The sequence below is a fragment of the Myotis davidii genome, unplaced genomic scaffold (genome assembly GCF_000327345.1).
Source record: "Myotis davidii unplaced genomic scaffold, ASM32734v1 scaffold354, whole genome shotgun sequence".
Classification (NCBI taxonomy): Eukaryota; Metazoa; Chordata; class Mammalia; order Chiroptera; family Vespertilionidae; genus Myotis; species Myotis davidii.
In genome coordinates this window covers 85,885-104,741 of record NW_006285785.1, presented here as the reverse complement: position 1 = coordinate 104,741, position 18,857 = coordinate 85,885, and the positions used below count along the sequence as shown (strand labels likewise).

Below are 18,857 nucleotides of genomic sequence, written 5' to 3'. Positions count from 1 at the left end.
ACCTGTATAATTTTGTTAACCAGTGTCACTCCAATCCTATCTAATAGACAAACATGGTAATTGACCGTACCTTAGCTACATCTCTCATTGGCTAATCAGCGTGATATGGAAATTAACCACCAACAAAGATGGTGGTTAATTTGCATACGAAGGCTCCAAGGAGTGGAGCAAAGCCTAATGGCCTGGGGCAGCAGAGCAGCGAGGCCTGATGTTTCTGGGGCTGGCAGAGCAGCGGGGCCTGATGTTTCAGGGACTGGTGGAGCAGCGAGGCCTGACATTTCCTGGGCCAGCAGAGCCCAGGAAATGGCCTGGCTCCGGCCAGAACTCGGCCAGAGCGAAGGCCTGCGCCCCAGGTGCCAGAGGCAAACTGGTGCCAGCAGCCAGGGGAAAGGAAGGCCTATTGCATGAATCTCTTCGTGCAACAGGCCTCTAGTAAACTCAATAACAAGAAAAAAAATAAGCCTCAGAATCCTTATTTGTAGAATGTGGATCAAAACAGGATTAAAGGCCATAATACATATGAAATGCTTAGTCTAGTGCTTAGTTAACTGTAGAAAAACACTCAAATAGCTGATTGCTATCATTCTTCAAGGTCCTCTTCCACTTATGTTTGCCTAAATTCTGGACCCAAATCACTCACGAGATGCTACTGTCTACCCATGGGCTATAAATGGAAGGTCACTTGAGAAGCACTCCAGCCTAAGCTGGAGGTAGGGAGTGGAGGAGAAACCTCAATACCAGCCTTGTGATTCTAATCTGAAGCAAGACATTCAAAGAACATTAGATCTATATTGTAGGACAGCCATGTTCAAGGGATGCCCCGTCTGTGTCTGCTGCTTGAGAACTGCTATCACCTGAGTCATTCCTCTCCAGCAGTGGCTGGGCCATCTGTAGCAGTGAGGGCACTTCATCCAGGGGCAGGAATGGTCAGATCAGATCAGACATCTATCAAAAAAGGAGTTTCTTTACTGTCTCCCTGAAAGTATCATGAGTCACAGGGAAACTGAGTCTTATTCAGATCAAGAGCTTGGATCACTTGACTGCTCATTTTCTTTGTAGTGAAAATAAAGTAGACACTAAGATGCTTTGTTTCCACAATTATAAGTTCTGAGACCCTGCCATCAAAATTGACTACGAAGGAAGGTGAGCAGCCAAAGCTCATCCCCACACTGTAATGACCCAGCTCCGCCCAAGTGCAACTCCTGGTGTTTGTTACTCAAACTCAAATAAATGCAGTCTTGTCCAAACCTTCAAATTAGTTCCCATGCAAACTGCAACAGCTAAAACAATAAAGTAACTGTAATGTAACTGAAAGAATTTTTTCAACTGAGAGCAATCTATTCATTCACTTCAAAGTATTTTTCCAGATCATAAGAGAAAAAACCCCAGGATTGACTTTTGAGGCAAATCTGAGGAAATTTTTTTAAACTTTTGGTTCCTGATCATTTTAGTTGACAAGATGACAATGGAAAACAGTAAAATTTATGGGTAAAATTAAAAAACACACAAAAACAAACAAACAAAAAAACCCCCACAAAATGGAACAACAACAAAAAACAAACCCAAAAGGTTATCCATCTGGTTTAGACTAAAAAGCTAAAATCCCATCTCACTTAAATATATAAAACTTTTTTTAAAGCCCTGGCCAGTGTGGCTCAGTTGATTGAGCATTGTTCTGTGCACCAAAAGGTTGCCTGTTTTTTTAAAAATAATTTTTGACGTATTTTTATTGATTTCAGAGAGGAAGGGAGAGGGAGAGAAAGATAGAAACATCAATGAGAGAATCACTGATTGACTGCCTTCTGCACGCCCCACACTGGGGATCGATCCCACAACCCAGGCATGTGCCCTTGACCAGAATCGAACCCAGGACTCTTCAGTAGACAAGCCGACGCTTTATCCACTGAGCCAAACCGGCTAGGGCAAAAGGTTGCCAGTTTGAGTCCCCATCAGGGCATATGCTTGTGGGCTCTATTCCCAATAGGGGGCGTGCCAGAGGCAGCCAACTGATTGATATTTTGCTCTCACATCAATGTTTTTTTTTCTCTCTCCCTCCCTCTCTTCAAAAACAAACAAAACAAGTCAATAAGAACACATTAAAAATTAAAAAACACCAGAACTAAAATAAAATGAAAGTGGAACTGGCAATGAACATTTATTTAGCTGACAAACACCACACCTGATTATCAAACTGTCTCCATCTGTGGGTTCATCCTCCACACTAATAAAGTATGTATTCCCATCCTGCTAAAAACAGACTGCCTTAAAAATATTTTCATTTTTTGCCAAAACCGGTTTGGCTCAGTGGATAGGGCGTTGGCCTGCGGACTGAGGGGTCCCGGGTTCGATTCCGGTCAGGGGCATGTGCCTGGGTTGCGGGCACATCCCCAGTGGGAGATGTGCAGGAGGCAGCTGATCGATGTTTCTCTCTCATCGATGTTTCTGACTCACTTTCTCTCTCCTTTCCTCTCTGTAAAAAATCAATAAAATATATTAAAAAAAATATTTTCATTTTTTGAGATGCAGAGTCTTGTACACCTAATATTGTTGTATCTTCTAATAGTAAAAGCATTTCCTGTTAGTATTATGAAACTGAACAATCCCCAAACTACATGGTGTTCTGAGCCTTTCCCTATAATTGCTGGTGGGTAAAAAACTGATAAAACCTTTTTGGAGATCAATTTGACAACGTAAAAATGTGAAGACTTTTGGAGCCAGCAATTTTACTCCTAGTCCATGATTAAGAGGCATACAAAGATTTAATTAGAGATATTCACTTAAATGTTGTTCATAATACTGGCAGCTGCCTAAATGTTTAACATCAGAGACTGGTTCAATTATAGCACACACGTAGGACAGAAAATTATATTAGCATTAGAAATAAAGTTATAGAAATACATCTCCTGATATGGAATGACAGCAATACTATATGGATTAGGCAAAATAGCAGGAGCTATAACAGCATGTTTACACACATACTGTACATATACCAGTAAAACTAGAAGGATACTTCCAGGATACTGATTGAGTATGCTGGGAGTTAGGTTTAGGAATAGTTTTTATTCTTTATCTGCATTTTCTATTTTTTTACAAAGATAAACACAATCCATTTCAATAATATTAAAAGAAAAAATTATCTGGTGCTCTACAAAAGCTTACCATAGCTGACAGGGAAGCTACAAATGGACTACCTTGAGAATAGTTGTCCTGGACTAACCCAGGACCCCAATGTGGTAGGTGAAATGATGAGCAGGGTGGACTTAACTAAATTGGTTCTGGTAAATTATACTCTGTTGGTCTCTAATGCCCTGAGCTATGACCCTTGCCTCTGATGAGGCATGATGGCCGACAGGGAGGTAGGGAATCCTAGGAGAGGGCCAGCCAGCAGCTCAAAGAGCACAGCTGTTGATAGACCACATTTTGATCCCTGCAGATGAGGGTGAGAAGAGCAAGGGCAATGGAAGAGCTACCAGATTTAGGTCAGAGAGAATATCTTGTGATGCAGAAGTGTGGGAAGGAATGCCATTAGAAGCCTGTGTTCTGGCTCCAACACATACCAGTCATGTATCCAAGGGTAACCCTTAAAGTCCAAGAGCCTCAGCTTTCTCTTTGTAAAATAAGGACTATGCTGTGAGTGCCTCTCATGTGTACTCAGTTCCCTCTGAAGAATAATGGTCAAGTGACCCCATGACCATGGCCAAAGTGAATGGGACCCTAAGAGAAGGCAGCCTGCATATAGGCTGGTCAAGGGTCTGGTGGGAGAACTCTGCCTATCAGGGGTAACAGTGCCTATCAATTAACCAGATTCCATCAGAGGTCTGAATGCAAGATGGAGGCCGTGGCAGAGGACACAGGCAGAAGTGACAGGAAGTGACAGAGTGAGTATCAGGAAGGACCACAGAAGTAAGAGATAAGAGCTAACATAATGGTTGACCAGTAGCCCGCACTGGGCCACAGTATCCTTGAGCTTTTCTGGATCCTGAACAATGCTGCTGCAGGGCTTGCTGGGAGGGAAGAGTCCAAGATCCCTTATTCCCCCTGAATCCCCATTTCAGATGACCTGAGTATGTGTGTCTGTTTCAGCCTGAAGCCATCAAGGTTTCACACTCCAAATTACTCAGTCAAAGCAGCAATGTGTTGCCCTTACTGCTCATTGTGGGGCAGTGCTCTGTGTGCTCCTCAAAACAATAATCAAAGAGGTAAGGACTCTCATCAGTCCCATTTTATAACTGGGAAAACTGAGGCTATATAATCCAAGGTCATGCATGGGGCTAGAAAATGAAGATTTAAACTCAGGTCTATTAACATCAAAGTCCACATTCTCCATAATTTTCCTCCCATAAAAATAAAACGTGAAATACTTTGTAAAGAGTAAAGACTTATACAAAGTGAGCAATACACAGGATATGCTGAGCCTAACAGGCAGTTCCACTCCTACCTGTGCTGCTCCTTACCTGCCCAGTTTCTGACCCTCGCCAGTGAAGGCTTTGAAGGCTCCTTTGGGCTTCACAAAGTCCTCATCTCGATGGTCCTCCATGTCCAAATTCACCTGCCCGCCATGAGCTAACCTCCGCAGCTCTGCTGGCACCTCCCTGCAGGAGAAAATGCAATGCTGGGACCCACACAGGGAAGGATGGGAATGACAGTGACAGTATAAACTTTTCAGTGAAGATCGTTGGGCCTCGACAGAAAGCTGGCTACTCTCATGGCTATCTGTTTGCCTCCCCTTCTCTCTTGTCTACTCAAAGGCATGGTAGAGACCTGTATTTATTTGGTCAGTTGGTTTTGCTCAAGGACCAAACAAAACAAGACACAGAAGCAGATCTGTGAATCTATACCTCAACTGTGCTAAATCTGCTTACAAATGTTTACTTCTTAAATAGTAAATACTCAGATCACCCATCTCACTCACTGACATGGAATCCAGAAGAGGATTTTTCTGCTCACCCTCTGCGGATTGACTCCAGAAACTGGGCATTAGAGGGGTCTTGGTAGCTTCTGAGTTCACCATTGTCCAGGCTGAATCCACTCTTCCAGAGCTTCAACACTATATGAACCTGTGACAAGAGGAGGTAAGCAGTCCATACATTGTCAGGAACCTCGCAAGCACACCATTGTGAACCTTCAAGTTAGCATGTTTTTACTATTTTACTGTACCATTATTAAAACACAGACAGACAGACAGCCTGGCTGGTGTGACTAAATGGTTGAGCATCAACCCATGCACATAGGTGCAATTCCCGGTCAGAGCCAAGAGGTTTCCGGCTCAATCCCCAGCAGGGGGTGTGCATGAGGCAGCCAATTGATGTTGATGTTTCTCTCTCATCAATGTTTCTCTCTCTTAACCTTTCTCTCTCTCTCTCCCTCTCTCTCAAATAAATAAATAAATAAATAAATACAGCACAAATACTAATGTACGCTCAGGAAATAACCAATCAATCAAATAAGTATTAACCTAAAATAAGAAGATAATATAGCACAGATTAAAAGAATGGGCTTTAATTTAAGCAGACCTAGGTCTGTGCTTTCATTTTGCCAATCGCTAGCTCAGTGGCTGCTCTGAGCAGATGACTTAATTGAAACTGCGGCTTCCTCATCAGAAGGGTTGCCAATGTGCTTGGCATGTAGCTTGTGCTCAACTAAACTACCTACAGACTATTTAGCAGTCATTAAAAATACCTAGAACTCCCTATATGTATTCATAGAAAAGGGTCTAGAAGGCTAAAAACCAACATATTAGCAGCTGCCTCAGGTGAACAGAATTTCTATTTTCTTCTTCCCAGCCTTTTATTTTGGAATAAAAGCCCAAATGATTAAAAAATGAATACATTATGGAAACTAATGGTGACAAGGCTATATGAAAAAATTTATGGCCCTAACTGGTTTGTCTCAGTAGATAGAGCGTCACCCTGAAGACTGAAGGTCCTGAGATCAATTCTGTGTCAAGGGCACATGCCCGGATTGTGGGCTCAATCCCCCGTAGGAGGCGTGCAGATGCAGCCGATCAATGATTCTCTCTCTTCATTGGTATTTCTATCTCTTTCTCCCTCACCCTTCCTCTCTAAAATCAATAAAATATATTTTTTAAAAAAGGAGAGAGAACTTTAAAAAAAGATTATGGCATTAATATTAAATTAAAACCTCAAAATTGTTTATCCTATATAATAAAAGCCTAATATGCAAATCGACCAAACTGTGGAATGACCAGTGGAATGTCTGGTTGTTATGACCCACACTGACCACCAGGGGGCAGATGCTCAACGCAGGAGCTGTCCCCTGGTGGTCAGTGCGCTCCCACAGGAGGAGCGCCACTCAGCCAGAAGCCGGGCTCACGGCTGGTGAGTGCAGCGGTGGTGGCAGGAACCTCTCTGCCTCTGTGATAGCACTAAGGAGCAGTGAGCAGGCGGGGGATAAGGAGTGAGGGGTCCCGGAGTGTGAGAGGGTGCAGGCAGGGCTGAGGGACCCTCCCCCTCAATGCACAAATTTCATGCACCGGGCTCTAGTATAGTACAATTAGTCTTACTGAAGGGGGGACCCTTATGCACAAGGACAAGAGAACTGGGTAATAGTAAGGAAATTTTCTTTTTAAAGTTGCATTTCATGCCTCTTCTGGTTGTCTGGAGATCATTCTTTAGCTTTGCCTATCCCACCAGACAACCCTGAATATACTGCTCCTCTGCCTGAGATCCATGGAGTGCCAGTAGACTTCTCTGTCCATCCCCTCTGCTTACCCCTTCTCAGAGCCCTCTGCCCAGCCAGATGAAAGCTACCTTGGATTCTCAGGTAAGCTTCTCTGTTCATGGGCCACAGCAAGGGCACTGTCTCTTCCCTTTCACAGGCTACTGGTTCATATGTAACATGACCAATCCCTTCTGAAAAATGGTAGAACAGTTCACAAACTTCCCCCTAAGGAAGGTAGATGCACACTCACATCTTGACTGGAATGCCGCCTCCTTTCTCCTGCTACGTAAGCAGACTCTTCCTCTGGTGCTGCCCCAAGGCGGTAGCCACCCCCAGCAAATGGCTATAAAAGAAAAATTCATAAAGACTTGAGGAATGGGTCAATAGAGGTGGGGTTACTCACATACAAGGATGTATTAAAAGCTCATTAACTACTAGATCCACTTTCCACAAATGTAGAGCTACAGGCCCAGGTGGAACTGCAGAGCCATTTACATGCCTGGTCATTAAGTGGCCAGGAAGAGGGGAATGCTGCTTGGCTCAAGGGAACAGGTGCTCCTAGCTCTAGTTAATCATCACCAGGCAGAAATTGGTGTATAGGATAACAGCAGAATTTTTGATTTCCCCAAAGAGACAGAAATCTAGATTTTAAATAAAATAGGTGCCTATTAATTCAATTAAAACAAAATAAAGCAAAACACTAAGTCAAATTGGATAGGCCATATAAAATGTGTGCAGAATCCAACCCAGACCACAGGTCACAAGTTTGAAAACATTGCTCCAAATCTTGATTTCACATTAAAGGGTGGGAGAAACCGTGCTGCTCTTCTGTGTATAAGAGTCAGCGACAAATGAAAAACAAAACAAAAATTCAGTCACTACTGGGGTGAGGAGGGCCTCCTTCTCTTGCTGGAACCTGAGTCCTGTGGACAGAGATGAACTTCTATGCTCACTTTTGGTTTACTGGTCTCTCCAGGGCTCCTGGTCATTTGCTCCACAGCTACAGCTCCATGTTCCTTGGCACCTTTAAATAGATCATCCACCAGCTCATTGGGACTTCTCTTCCTGGGAGGACCAACAATCTGTTGTCCACTTCTCTCCGAGCCTCCGGCATAAAACCTGTGTGGCAAATACACATCTAACACCAAACGTACTTGAAAACACAAATACAGTATGTACCAGGTTCTGGGCTAGGTGCTGGGCACATTGAGGAGAAGGGTACTATGCCCATTTTTAAGGAACTTTCTATCTAGTTGGGGACACATGTAAGGAGGCAGGCAGGCATAATGCAGTGTGAGCAGCAACAGAGGTCAGTATAAGGGGTGCTCTGGAAACACTGAGCTGGGGAGGACAGTCAAGGCTTCCTAAGAAAGGTGTCTTCGGAGCTGAGTCTTGAGTAAGAGGATGAGATTATCAAGTGAAGAAATCAGGGAAGGGCATTCCAGGCATGCATGATAGCAAGTCAGCTTCAGAGAGTCCCAACTGACAATTAGCCATCCAGTGGCCAACACCTCTCCAGAACATAGCAACTATGGCCACAGTCACAAGCAGCTACCGCTAGCAGTTCTGTGCTAATGGTGACAGTGGCATAGTTAGTACAGGCAGCGAGGCTCCAGTACTGGCTCTGCTGCTGAGTGACCCTGGGCAAGCCAGTGCATGGCCCTGTATCTTATTTTCCTTGTCTCTGAAATGGGAGGAAAAAAAATCACATGCCCTACCTACCTGCTCCTTAAGTCAGGGCCGAGGTTCAAATCAGCAGATGTATGCAAAAGAACAAGCACAAAGTAATGCACACATGTAAGGTGGTGTGACACAGCACCAAGAGCTCACCCAAGCCTTACCTCACCTTGCTATTCTTGTGACATATACTGGGGGCACTGTGGTGAGGGTATTTGAAAAGGTCAGGGATGCTCAAAAACAAGCCTGAACGTACCCACATTGGGTTTTGCAATGGGCCAAGCATGGCTTGAGATTAAGTTAGCACTTTTTTACCTGGGTCTGAAAACCAGGAGTCACATAACCTGGCTAGCTGCCTCCTTATTACTCCTATTCACAGCTGAGTCAATAGCATGTACTTGGGTAGGGGGAATTAAGAACCTATAAAAATCAGTCTCAACCTTTCATTTCCTGACATTCCCTAAGAAATGCAAGGCAGCCCTAACCGGTTTGGCTCAGTGGATAGAGCGTTGGCCTGAGGACTGAAGGGTCCCAGTTCGATTCCGGTCAAGGGCATATACCTTGGTTGTGGGCACATGCCCAGTAGGGGGTGTGCAGGAGGCAGCTGATCGATGTTTCTAACTCTCTATCCCTCTCCCTTCCTCTCTGTAAAAAAATCAATAAAATATATACAAAAAGAGAAAAGAAATGTAAGGCAAAGCTATAGGCTTTGGCAAGAACACTACCACCAGAGTCATGAGGTCTAAAATGCTGAGGAGCCAAGGAAGTAATTAGGATGTGAAATGAAGAGTCAATGCCTGGAAGAAGAGGTCATTTAGGAGCAGGGCAGTCACATATTTGATGACATTGCCTGTCACTCAAGGAGTGTAAAACCCCAAAATTAACATTGATTTCTGAACCTTGAATGTACCCAAGAAGGCTGAAGGCAGTGTAAAGTGTATTCAGATGAAATCAGAGAATAAAACACATGCAATTTCTCAGCCCACTTCCCAAATGACCATGATAACCTAACTGCATTTCCATAATGGTTATTACACACCGTTCCTTAGGAATGTGTGACAGACTGAGGCAGAGTCCAGGGAGAAGCAAAACCCGTGAAATGAGGCTGCAGCCAGTTCATTCTTGCTCATTTCAGGTACATGAAATTCTGCTCAATGGACTGTAAGGGATCTCCAAGCCTTGCTTATGAACTAGGGGCCTGTTCATCAATTGCCTTAAAATCATTCGTGTCCATAGTCCATGGACACACACAATAGTGTGATAAAGACCAGAGGTGGGAGGCGGGGGGCAGGGGTTTGCCCAGAAGGGGTCAATGGGGAGGGGGGGAAATGGGACATCTGTAATACTTTCAGCAATAAAAATTCAAACAACACCACGGCCTAAAGTAAATTCATTCAAAAAACAAAACAAAAAACATTCATCATTCATGGTCATGACCTGGCATTTTCATTTCTAGAAACTATTTTAAGAAAGTAATCTGAAATGCAGTCAAAGATTAATAGACAGATATGTTCACAGCACTAATATTTACAGTGTTAAAAAATGAAACAATCTAAATGTTGGACATCTATATGATGTATTATTATAGTCATTGAAAACACAATTTTAACGACGTTAAGTATTTAAGATGTAGCAGTAACCCAACAGAACAAAAAACAAAATTATCTGACCGTCATCATGTAAAATATAGTATTTAACATAAAGTATATTTATACACAGAACCAACACCAAGTGAAAACAGGCCAAAATATTAATGTAGTTACCAAATAGTAGATGAGTGTTTGTATTTTTTTATTACACTATTCTGTATTTTCTACAATGAACACTAATTTCATAACATTCCTAAAAGTTAAAAACAAACAGTATGGGTGCATGTATAGTGGGGGAAAGAAACATTTATAAGCCTTTTATTGTTTATTATGTGATGTACTGCTTTTTATTTTTATATTTTTATTAATACATTTTATTGATTTTTTACAGAGAGGAAGGGAGAGGGAGAAAGAGATACAAACATCAATGATGAGAGAGAATCATTGACCAGCTGCCTCCTGCATGCCCAACACTGGGGATGGAGCCCACAACCTGAGCATGTGTCCTGATGGAAAATTGAACCGTGACCTCCTGGTTCATAGATTGCAGCTCAACCACTGAGCCATGCCAGCAGGGAATGATGTATTGCTTTTTTTAAAAAAAAATGTTTTGTTTTGTTTTGTTTTTACTGATTTTTTAGAGGGAGAGAAAGGAAGAGAAACAACGTGAGAGCAGAACATCAATCTGCCTCCTGCATACCCCCTACTGGGGATTGAGCCAGCAACTTAGGCATGTCTCCTGACCAGGAATCAGACCAGCAACCTTTTGGTGCCCAGGAAGATGCTCAATTGAGCCACACTGGTCAGGGCTGTAATGCATTGCTCTTTTTAATTAAAAAGAAAATGCTGGAAAAAATACACCAAAAATATTGATACCTGGTTACCTCTGGGTTGTGCTATTATAAGTTACTTTTTCTTTCTTATTGATTTGTTTCCCTTCCCATAATTTTCTTCAACAAATATTTTAACAATTAAAAACAAAAATAAACCCAGAATATACCAAAATAAGAGCAGTAGTAACAGGGGACAGGGATTACTTCTAAGTTATCTCTGGGAGGTGGGGGAGACTGTTTCTACTATGCGTGTGACTAGTCCACAGTAGTAATAGCTAATGGTAACCAAACATGTTTATCCTTCTAGATGACTTACACATTACCATGACCTACATATTATCAAGGACTTTTCTGTGGACTATGCTCCCCCATGAAAGACTCACCTCTGGCCCTCTTCCTCTTCCTCATCTTCATCTTGGTCATGAATGAGGTCTTTGAAGGATGTTACCCTGTTATCGCTGGAGATGGAGAAAAGAACAAAATTATCTCAGGGAAGTTCATTAAAGGTAACCCCCATCACCAGCTGTTAAGGAGTTGAGGACACTGGGGTTAGATTTTTTGGTGCACAGGAAGAGGATCTTTGTAGAAGACAGTTTATATGTCTTCAAGTTTATATCTCTCCAGGTTTATATGTAAAATAATGTGGCATTTATTTCTTCAAGGTGACATAGGATTGAGAATAAGTTTAGAAAGGGGGAGAGGAACAAAATGGGGGTATGCACTATTTAAAAAACTTACTAATGGCCCTATGTGGTTTGGCTCAGTGGAGAGTTTTGGCCTGTGGACTGAAGGGTCCTAGGTTCAATTCCGATTGAGGGCATATGCCCAGGTTGTGGGCTCGATCCCCAGTTGGGGGCGTGCAGGAGGCAGCCAATCAATGATTCTTTCATCACCAATGTTTCTCTCTCTCTCACCCTCTCCCTTTCTCTCTGAAATCAATAAAAAAAAATTTTTTTAAATAAGTATTTTTAGTGTTTGAAATCAATAAAAAAAATTTTTTTTAAATAAGTATTTTTAGTGTTTAGAAAAAAGCAGAGTTGTCTGAGGTGTGGTAGAGAGGCACACACAAAATGGGTGTGTGAAGGATTAACTCCCTCTTCTGATGTTGTCTTACTGCCACTTTTTTTCTAGTTTAGATTTGTCCACGAAGAACAATCTTAGTTTTTCAAGGATCACAAGACACAAATTTTATGAAAACATTTCCTGTATTTCTTAGGAGAAAATAATAGCATTCCTATGATATGGGGGCAAGAGGGCAATACAGATTTAATGAGGCTAGACAGGAAAGGAAGAAAGTTCCAGTTCAGTCTAGAAGGAAACAAGTAGGGGACAGAACAGGCTTTGAGGTTCCATCAACTAGAAATGGGAAGACAAAGACCAACTGATGAGGCGAATACATTCCCTGATCAAGTTAGTTGTGAGCAACTTCCTGGGCATTCTTTGATGCTCTATATGACATGGGTAAAAAAAACCCAAAAAACAAAAAATCCTGGCTTTCTGTTGTTAAACACCTTCTAATACACATGTGTGCACCTGCTTGAGTAAAACACTTGTTCTGGATATGGGTTTCTTTCCCCAAAAGTTCTTATATCTAGACTCTGACATTACCTAATACAGATTCTGACGTCCACGTATCTGGATCCGATCCCAACTTAGCGTCCTACCCTAGGATTCTGGGCATACTAATCAAGTTTCTAAGCCTTTGTTTGTTCATGTGGAAATGGAGATAATCATAGCACCAACCTCATAGGCTTTCTGTGAACAACCGGGGTACTGATGCATAATGTAGCACATTTCAAGTGCTACTCTTGAGCAGCGGCTTTCAAAGTGTTGGTCCGTGGACTGGAGTATCGGTATTACTTATGAAACTGTGAGAAATGCAAATCCTCGGACCCCACTTTAGACCTCTTCAAACAGAAACTATGGAGGAGTGTCTAGCAATCTGCTTTTAAGGAGCCCTCCAAGTAATTCTGATGCATGTTCCAGTTTGAGAAACACTGCTCTGAGAGTTACCTTACTGGTATGGATGTCGCGAGGACACTGCCCATTTCAGAATAGTTTGTCTATGTCCTCCACAAGTTGGCAAAATGTCTCAGAAATCTCAATTTTCAACATCAAAACTGTCTCTCCCAGGCTACCCTTGAACCCTGAAGTGGCACAAATGTCCTTTGCCAGACCACATTTTCTGCAGTGCGGATTATCCAATTCAGAAACCACTAGTCACATGTGGCTACTGAGCATTTGAAATGTGGTTAAGTACAAATATTTAATTTTAATTAAACAACCACATGAGGCTAGTGGCTATAATGGACAGTATAGTTTTAGATCAGACAATGGTAGTCCCTGAAATTCTCAAAAAGTACAGTTTTGTTGGAAGAAAAAAACAAAATAGGAATTAACTACCTTTTGGTTGACCCTGTGCTAGGTACAGGGGTGGGAGATGCTGAACGGGGAAGAAGAAGTAACTCTGGAATTAGACAGACTTGGGCTTGAGTCTGGCATAAGAGCAACTGTGAGTTACTCAACCTTTCTAAGGCTCAGCATCTTGACCTGTGAAATGGTGAGCACCCTACCTACTTCCACAGCTACTGAGATAGAAGAGAACGTGAGGATATCTGGCAGAGCTTGACAGACGTGGGTGCTCCTGAAATACTAGCCCCTACCACTTCTTGGGACTTATGATTTACTTGGTGATAAAAAACCAAGTTAAATGTCAGAAGAAGAGTTCACAAAAACACAGTAGAGATGTTACCGAGCAGAAAAAGGACATGCGTCAAACAAGTGAATTACAGCTGTGACTGGAGTTCTGAGGAACAGGGCTGCGGTGCCCTGCCTGTGGGTGGATAACATGCTCATTAGGGAAAGTGGGGATGGAGGTAAACCCGGAGAGAAGCAGGAGATCTGGACAGGCAGAAAGCAAGAGTGGGCATGCCCCATCCGATAAGAGGCTCAAACAAAAGAGAAAGAACCAAAAACAAGGCAAAATCGAGACACCAAGAAATCAGTGAGGTGAATGAGAAAAGGGGGTTCCGATTAGGATGGCAAGTTCACTGCACTCTGGAGGACCCTGAAAGTCCACAAGGAGAGGCAGGACATAATTCAGCTGAACGCTGAATGCCGGAACCAGACTGCTGCATTTAGACCCTTGTTTTACTAACTGTGTATCTTGGGAAAATGCCCAGCCTCAGTGTCTTCACCTGTAAAATGGAAGAACAGCAGTATCCACCTGACAGAGTAGTAGTGAGGACTAAAGAGATATAGGTACAGACTTAATCCCGTGCCTGGTACTTGGTAAGTGCTCAATAAATGATTGTTACTTGAAGGAATTTAGATTTTTCTCCTGTAGCAATGATTAATCTTTTTATGTCCTGAAGACTTTGAGAATCTGACAAATGCTATGGATTTCCTTGCCAGAAAAAATACTACAAACGAATTTTTGCCTACAATCTCAGGTAATTTATGAACCTTCTCACCATTCCATGGATTTCTCCAAAGAGTTCAGAGCCACTCCACTAAGAACCCTTGCTCTAGAGACAAAGGAGTAACTTACTAATTGTCATTCACAGCAGCAGCCACGACCTGAAAGATATCTGAGATGAAAGAGAGTAGAGCATGGGGAGAGCCCAGAGGAGACCAAGTGCCCTGCAACAGTCAAGTCAAACCGGACTGGGGGTGGGAAGAAGCAGGCCCCACACAGAATTCCTTTGAGGTGCCAGCACAAGCTCGGCTTCTGAGAATGTGGTCAGTGTTTTCCTTCTGGACAAGGACAACATTGCAACAAACTGCCCTTCCTTTCCCTCAATGCCAAGTCTGAGGTTTAACCAAAGCAATAAAGTAAGGCCTTTGGGTCTGCATGTGTTCAGCCTTTTACTGCCCTCAGTCTTAACATTAAACTCTCCTAGTTCCTTGATTCTTTTACTTTATGTCTATTTCTAAATATGTATACTTGCTGTGAAATGACAAGAAAAATAAAGAAAAAATGGGGAAGGTGTGAATGGATGCCAGTAGTAATAAAATGACAATAATAGCTCTTTGTGTTCAAAGTGCTTTTTAAATATTAACTCATTTAATCTCCTATTTGGTAGGGACTATTATCATTCCCATTTGACAAGTGAGAAAAACTGAGGGACTGAGATGTTAAGTAACCTGCCCAAGGTCACATATCTCTTAACCACTCCCTTAATAGGACACTGGGATTACTAGGAAAGAGAGGTGTGAATACGTGACTGACATCATAGGCTAAGTTTCAACTTCTCCCACTCTATCTCTCTGACATACCAACACCCCAACAGTAACCTGGGGTGGCTATGAAATCAGCTATTTATACCAGCAGCTGCAAGAGCCCTTATTCTATAACTATGTCCCAAGCAGTAACAACCTGATGTGCCATTAAGGACATCTCACAGGTTAGCACCTAGGAATAATGGAAAGATCAGTTGTCTACAACCTCTTTCTTCTGGAAATGGGAGGAAGGGAAAGTAGTTAAGGAAGCAATGAGATCTGGGGTTAGTGTTCTGTTAAAGGGAGGAAATGTGCCTTGGCTGGTGTGGCTCAATGGTTAAAGCATCAGCCCAAGCACTAAAGGGTTGGGGGTTCAATTCCCTTTCAAGGGCTCATACCTGGGTTGGTTGCAGGTTCATTCCCTGCTGCAGTCATGGTGCATGCAGGAGGCAACCAATTGATGTGTCTCCCTCACATCAATGTTTCTTTCTCCCTCTCTCTCTGAAAATTAATTGAAAAAGTATCCTCAAGTGAGGATTAACCAAAAAGTAAATAAATAAATAAAAATAAAGGGACATGTAACTTAAGGCTCAGAAACACAATTAGCAACTCACTGGCAAAGAAACACTATATCTATATTCCAGGATTGAAGTCAAACCCAAATACATTTACTTTCTCTAAGACTTTCTTTTCTTAAATATATTTTTATTGATTTCAGAGGAGAAAGGAGAAACATCAATGATGAGAGAGAATCACTGATCGGCTGCCTCCTGCACATCCCACTCCTGGGATTGAGCCTGTAATCCATGCATGTGCCCAGACCAGGAATCAAACCATGACCTCCTGGGTTATGACACTCAACCCCTGAGCCACACCAGCTGGACTCTAAGACTTCTTAATAGGGTAATGGGCATCCTAAAATGTCCACAAACAAACAATCCAAAACAACAAAACCCCTTTTAAAGTCTAATCTTGTACATCTACAGCACCCCTGGAAGGAAGTCCTTCAGTTTCTACTGAAACCTCAGAGGTGAAGAGGCCACTCCTGACTTTCATAAATAAAAGACCCTCAAACATCTTAAAAGGAGGTTCTGAGGTTTCCCCAGGATGATCATAAACCACACTCACTAGGAGTCCCCACCTGAGAGTGTCATGCATATCTCCACAGGAAAGGAGCAGTGAGGTCCAACGGTTGGATTGGGGGAAGGCAGGCTCGACATAGAGTTCCTCTAAGGAGCTAGCACAGGCCTGGCTTCTGAGAATGCCACCAGAGCTTTCCTTCTGGACAAAGAACTAGGACCCACCAGTCAGTCGAACTTCGTCACTGAAACTCACTGTTCCATACGCCCAGGCCGGAACCCTCTGTCGGCTAGGAAACAGCTCCTCACTGCTGGAAGCACACCCACATAGTCCTTACCTGGAGACTGTGCCTCTGGACACTGAACTGGGGGTTGCCTGTGAAATGGTCACAATGTCTTCGTCCCCTCCATCCTCATAAAAGCTCGCCAGGGCGATCTGAAACAGAGAGGTAGTTACTTGGGATCCTTAAACAGGCCTTCATCTAACACATAACTCCTCTGGGTACAAAGGAGCATCCGCCCACACTTACAACTAGGTCTGTACCTGAGGGTCATAGAAAATTAGACCAACTGTTACCTGAAACAAATTCCACCTACTCTGAGGGGGGGAAAGGCAAGAAGGAAGGCTGGGATGGAGACACTCCTCATTCTCACTTTATTTAAAAACATGATCTAGTAAAAGCCGTGTACAATTACTGAGCACTTACATGCCACATTGAGTGTAACTGCACACGTGCTAACTCACTTCATCCTCAAAGAACCCTATGTAATTTTAACTACTATCCTCTCATTTTATCGTTAATACAGAAGTCCTCAGAAACTAAGAAAACGGACAAGATCACACAATTGGTAAGGCGCAGAGCCAGGTTCCATCCCAGGCAGAGTGTGCAGGCTCCTGTCCTCTGCTCCTGTGTGACAGCCAGGAGCCCGGAACTGTGAGGCCAGTCCAGATGCTGCTTCTACTCTCTCTCTCTGAGGCTCGGTTTCCTACCCATCCCACCAAACCTGCACAAGGGATGAGAGAATCCTTTCATATCTATAGATAGAGCCATGTCTTAGCTCTACACGCAAGGAACATGGAAGTCTTTTGGCCATTTGTGATTGCTTCTCTCATCGACTCGGTGGGCAGGCATTTACTGATCACTTACTCTGCACAAAGAAATAAAGAGCAGGGAGGTCTACAGAGATGAAAAAGACATGGCTTCCATCCTCAAGGTCACCGGCCTTAAAGGAGGCAGGGAGCTATTGTGGGACATAATCATCCCACTAGGAACTGAGTGCCTTCACCGGATATAATGTAACTTGCCGGCTGCAGGCAGTGTGCCCCTGCAGGACCTAACAGGCTTGCAAGGAGCAAGTGTGCAGTCATGGGATATGAGTGACAGGCACTGAGAGGTGCCTTCATTCAAGTGATGGCCTGGCCAGGCAAATCAGGCCACAGGCGTGACACTGCTTCCCCCCCTACAGTGAGGAGACTGGGGCCGGTGGGGTGCTGATAACACCGTGAGCTCCCAGGTCTCTCAGGCGGAGTCTGCACTTTGTATTTCTGCCCTGCACAGGAGCTCTGCTCACACGTTCTGCAGAGGTGTGACGCTTTCTCTCTTTGGGGAAGCAATTTAAACGGTGGAGTCAACAGGCCCAGTACAAATCCCAAACTCACTACTTACTGGCGGTGCAGCCCTGGCATATTCATTACCCTCCGAGCTTCCAACTCCTCCCCTATACAACGGGGCTCGTCTTCTGGACCTCAGTCCTGCCAGGATTAAACGAATCATCATATGTAAAGTGCCTGGCACACGGTGGTGAAGGAGCTGGGTTTTGGAATCAGACAGCACTGAGTTCTAATGTTCTCTCCCCCACCTGCGAGGGAGTGAGGCCCTGAGCAGTAACTGAAGCATCCTAGACCTTAGCTGCAAAATGCAGAGCTGACATGACTCAAGACACGTAAAAGCAGTTAGAACACCATCCGGTTCGTGGTCGGTGCTCAATAAACATCAATCGCCCTCTTCCCAAGATGTACGCCGGCCAGGAACATTTATGCAATTCTTTCTGCGATTTTTATGTGCCGGGCATCGTTCCAGATACGAGTGATTTAAACAGTTTACAAAAAAAACAAAACAACCCTGCGTGTGGCTCATCTTCATGTCTTAATAAGTATTTATGAATATTGAATGCGTGCCGGGGAACTAGACAATCACCTCTCCGGACCTCCTTTTGACAGGGAAGGTAACTAAGAAAAATGAATACAAGCCAACCCAGCGCCACCGCCCCGGGGGTAGGTTCTCCCAGCAACGGGGTGGGAGGGGGCGTGGGCCAAATTCTCGGCCGGCTTCTCCCTCCTCCTGCGGTCGGGAATGGCCATCAACGACCCGGCGGCCCCGTGGTGGGGTCCCTTATTTGTACCATGACCATTTAGTCTCGCTTTATATAAACTTAAATCTCCCTTCCTCATGCAGGGATCTAGAACCAGGAAACTACTTATAGGAACATTCAGAGATCTCTATTCAACATCTGGTTGCCCTGGGAAAACTTCACACTCAACCTAAGGAAAAAAATATTTGTGGCAAGTTATCCTCGGTACCCGTCACCGCCACGACCTCCCTCAGAGCCTCCTGCCTCTCCGCCATTTTCGCCCGGTGTGCTCCCCAAACCGCTCCGGTCGTCGCTGCACAGTCTCAGTCGCTCCCTCGCGTTCCGGCCGCGGGTGGGTCCGGCCCAGCTGAGCGGCGCCCGCCCCCAGGCTCCGCCTCACGCGGTGCCTCCGGGAAAGCCTTCCG

At 43.8% G+C, this 18,857-nt stretch overlaps 1 protein-coding gene across 1 annotated transcript in view; it reads right to left on the bottom strand.

Annotated features, from left to right (window-relative positions):
* Positions 1-18,775, bottom strand: part of NSFL1C (NSFL1 (p97) cofactor (p47)) — a 24,345-nt gene extending 5,570 nt beyond the window's left edge. The window contains exons 1-7 of the mRNA XM_006756728.2: positions 18,623-18,775; positions 16,419-16,545; positions 11,164-11,238; positions 7,635-7,800; positions 6,932-7,024; positions 4,948-5,057; positions 4,455-4,592 (exon numbers count right to left, since the gene is read on the bottom strand). Of these exons, the coding sequence (XP_006756791.1) occupies positions 4,455-4,592; positions 4,948-5,057; positions 6,932-7,024; positions 7,635-7,800; positions 11,164-11,238; positions 16,419-16,545; positions 18,623-18,707 (794 nt within the window). The 5' untranslated portion in view covers positions 18,708-18,775. The remainder of the gene's footprint in view (positions 1-4,454; positions 4,593-4,947; positions 5,058-6,931; positions 7,025-7,634; positions 7,801-11,163; positions 11,239-16,418; positions 16,546-18,622) is intronic.
* Positions 18,776-18,857: the final 82 nt, after the last annotated feature.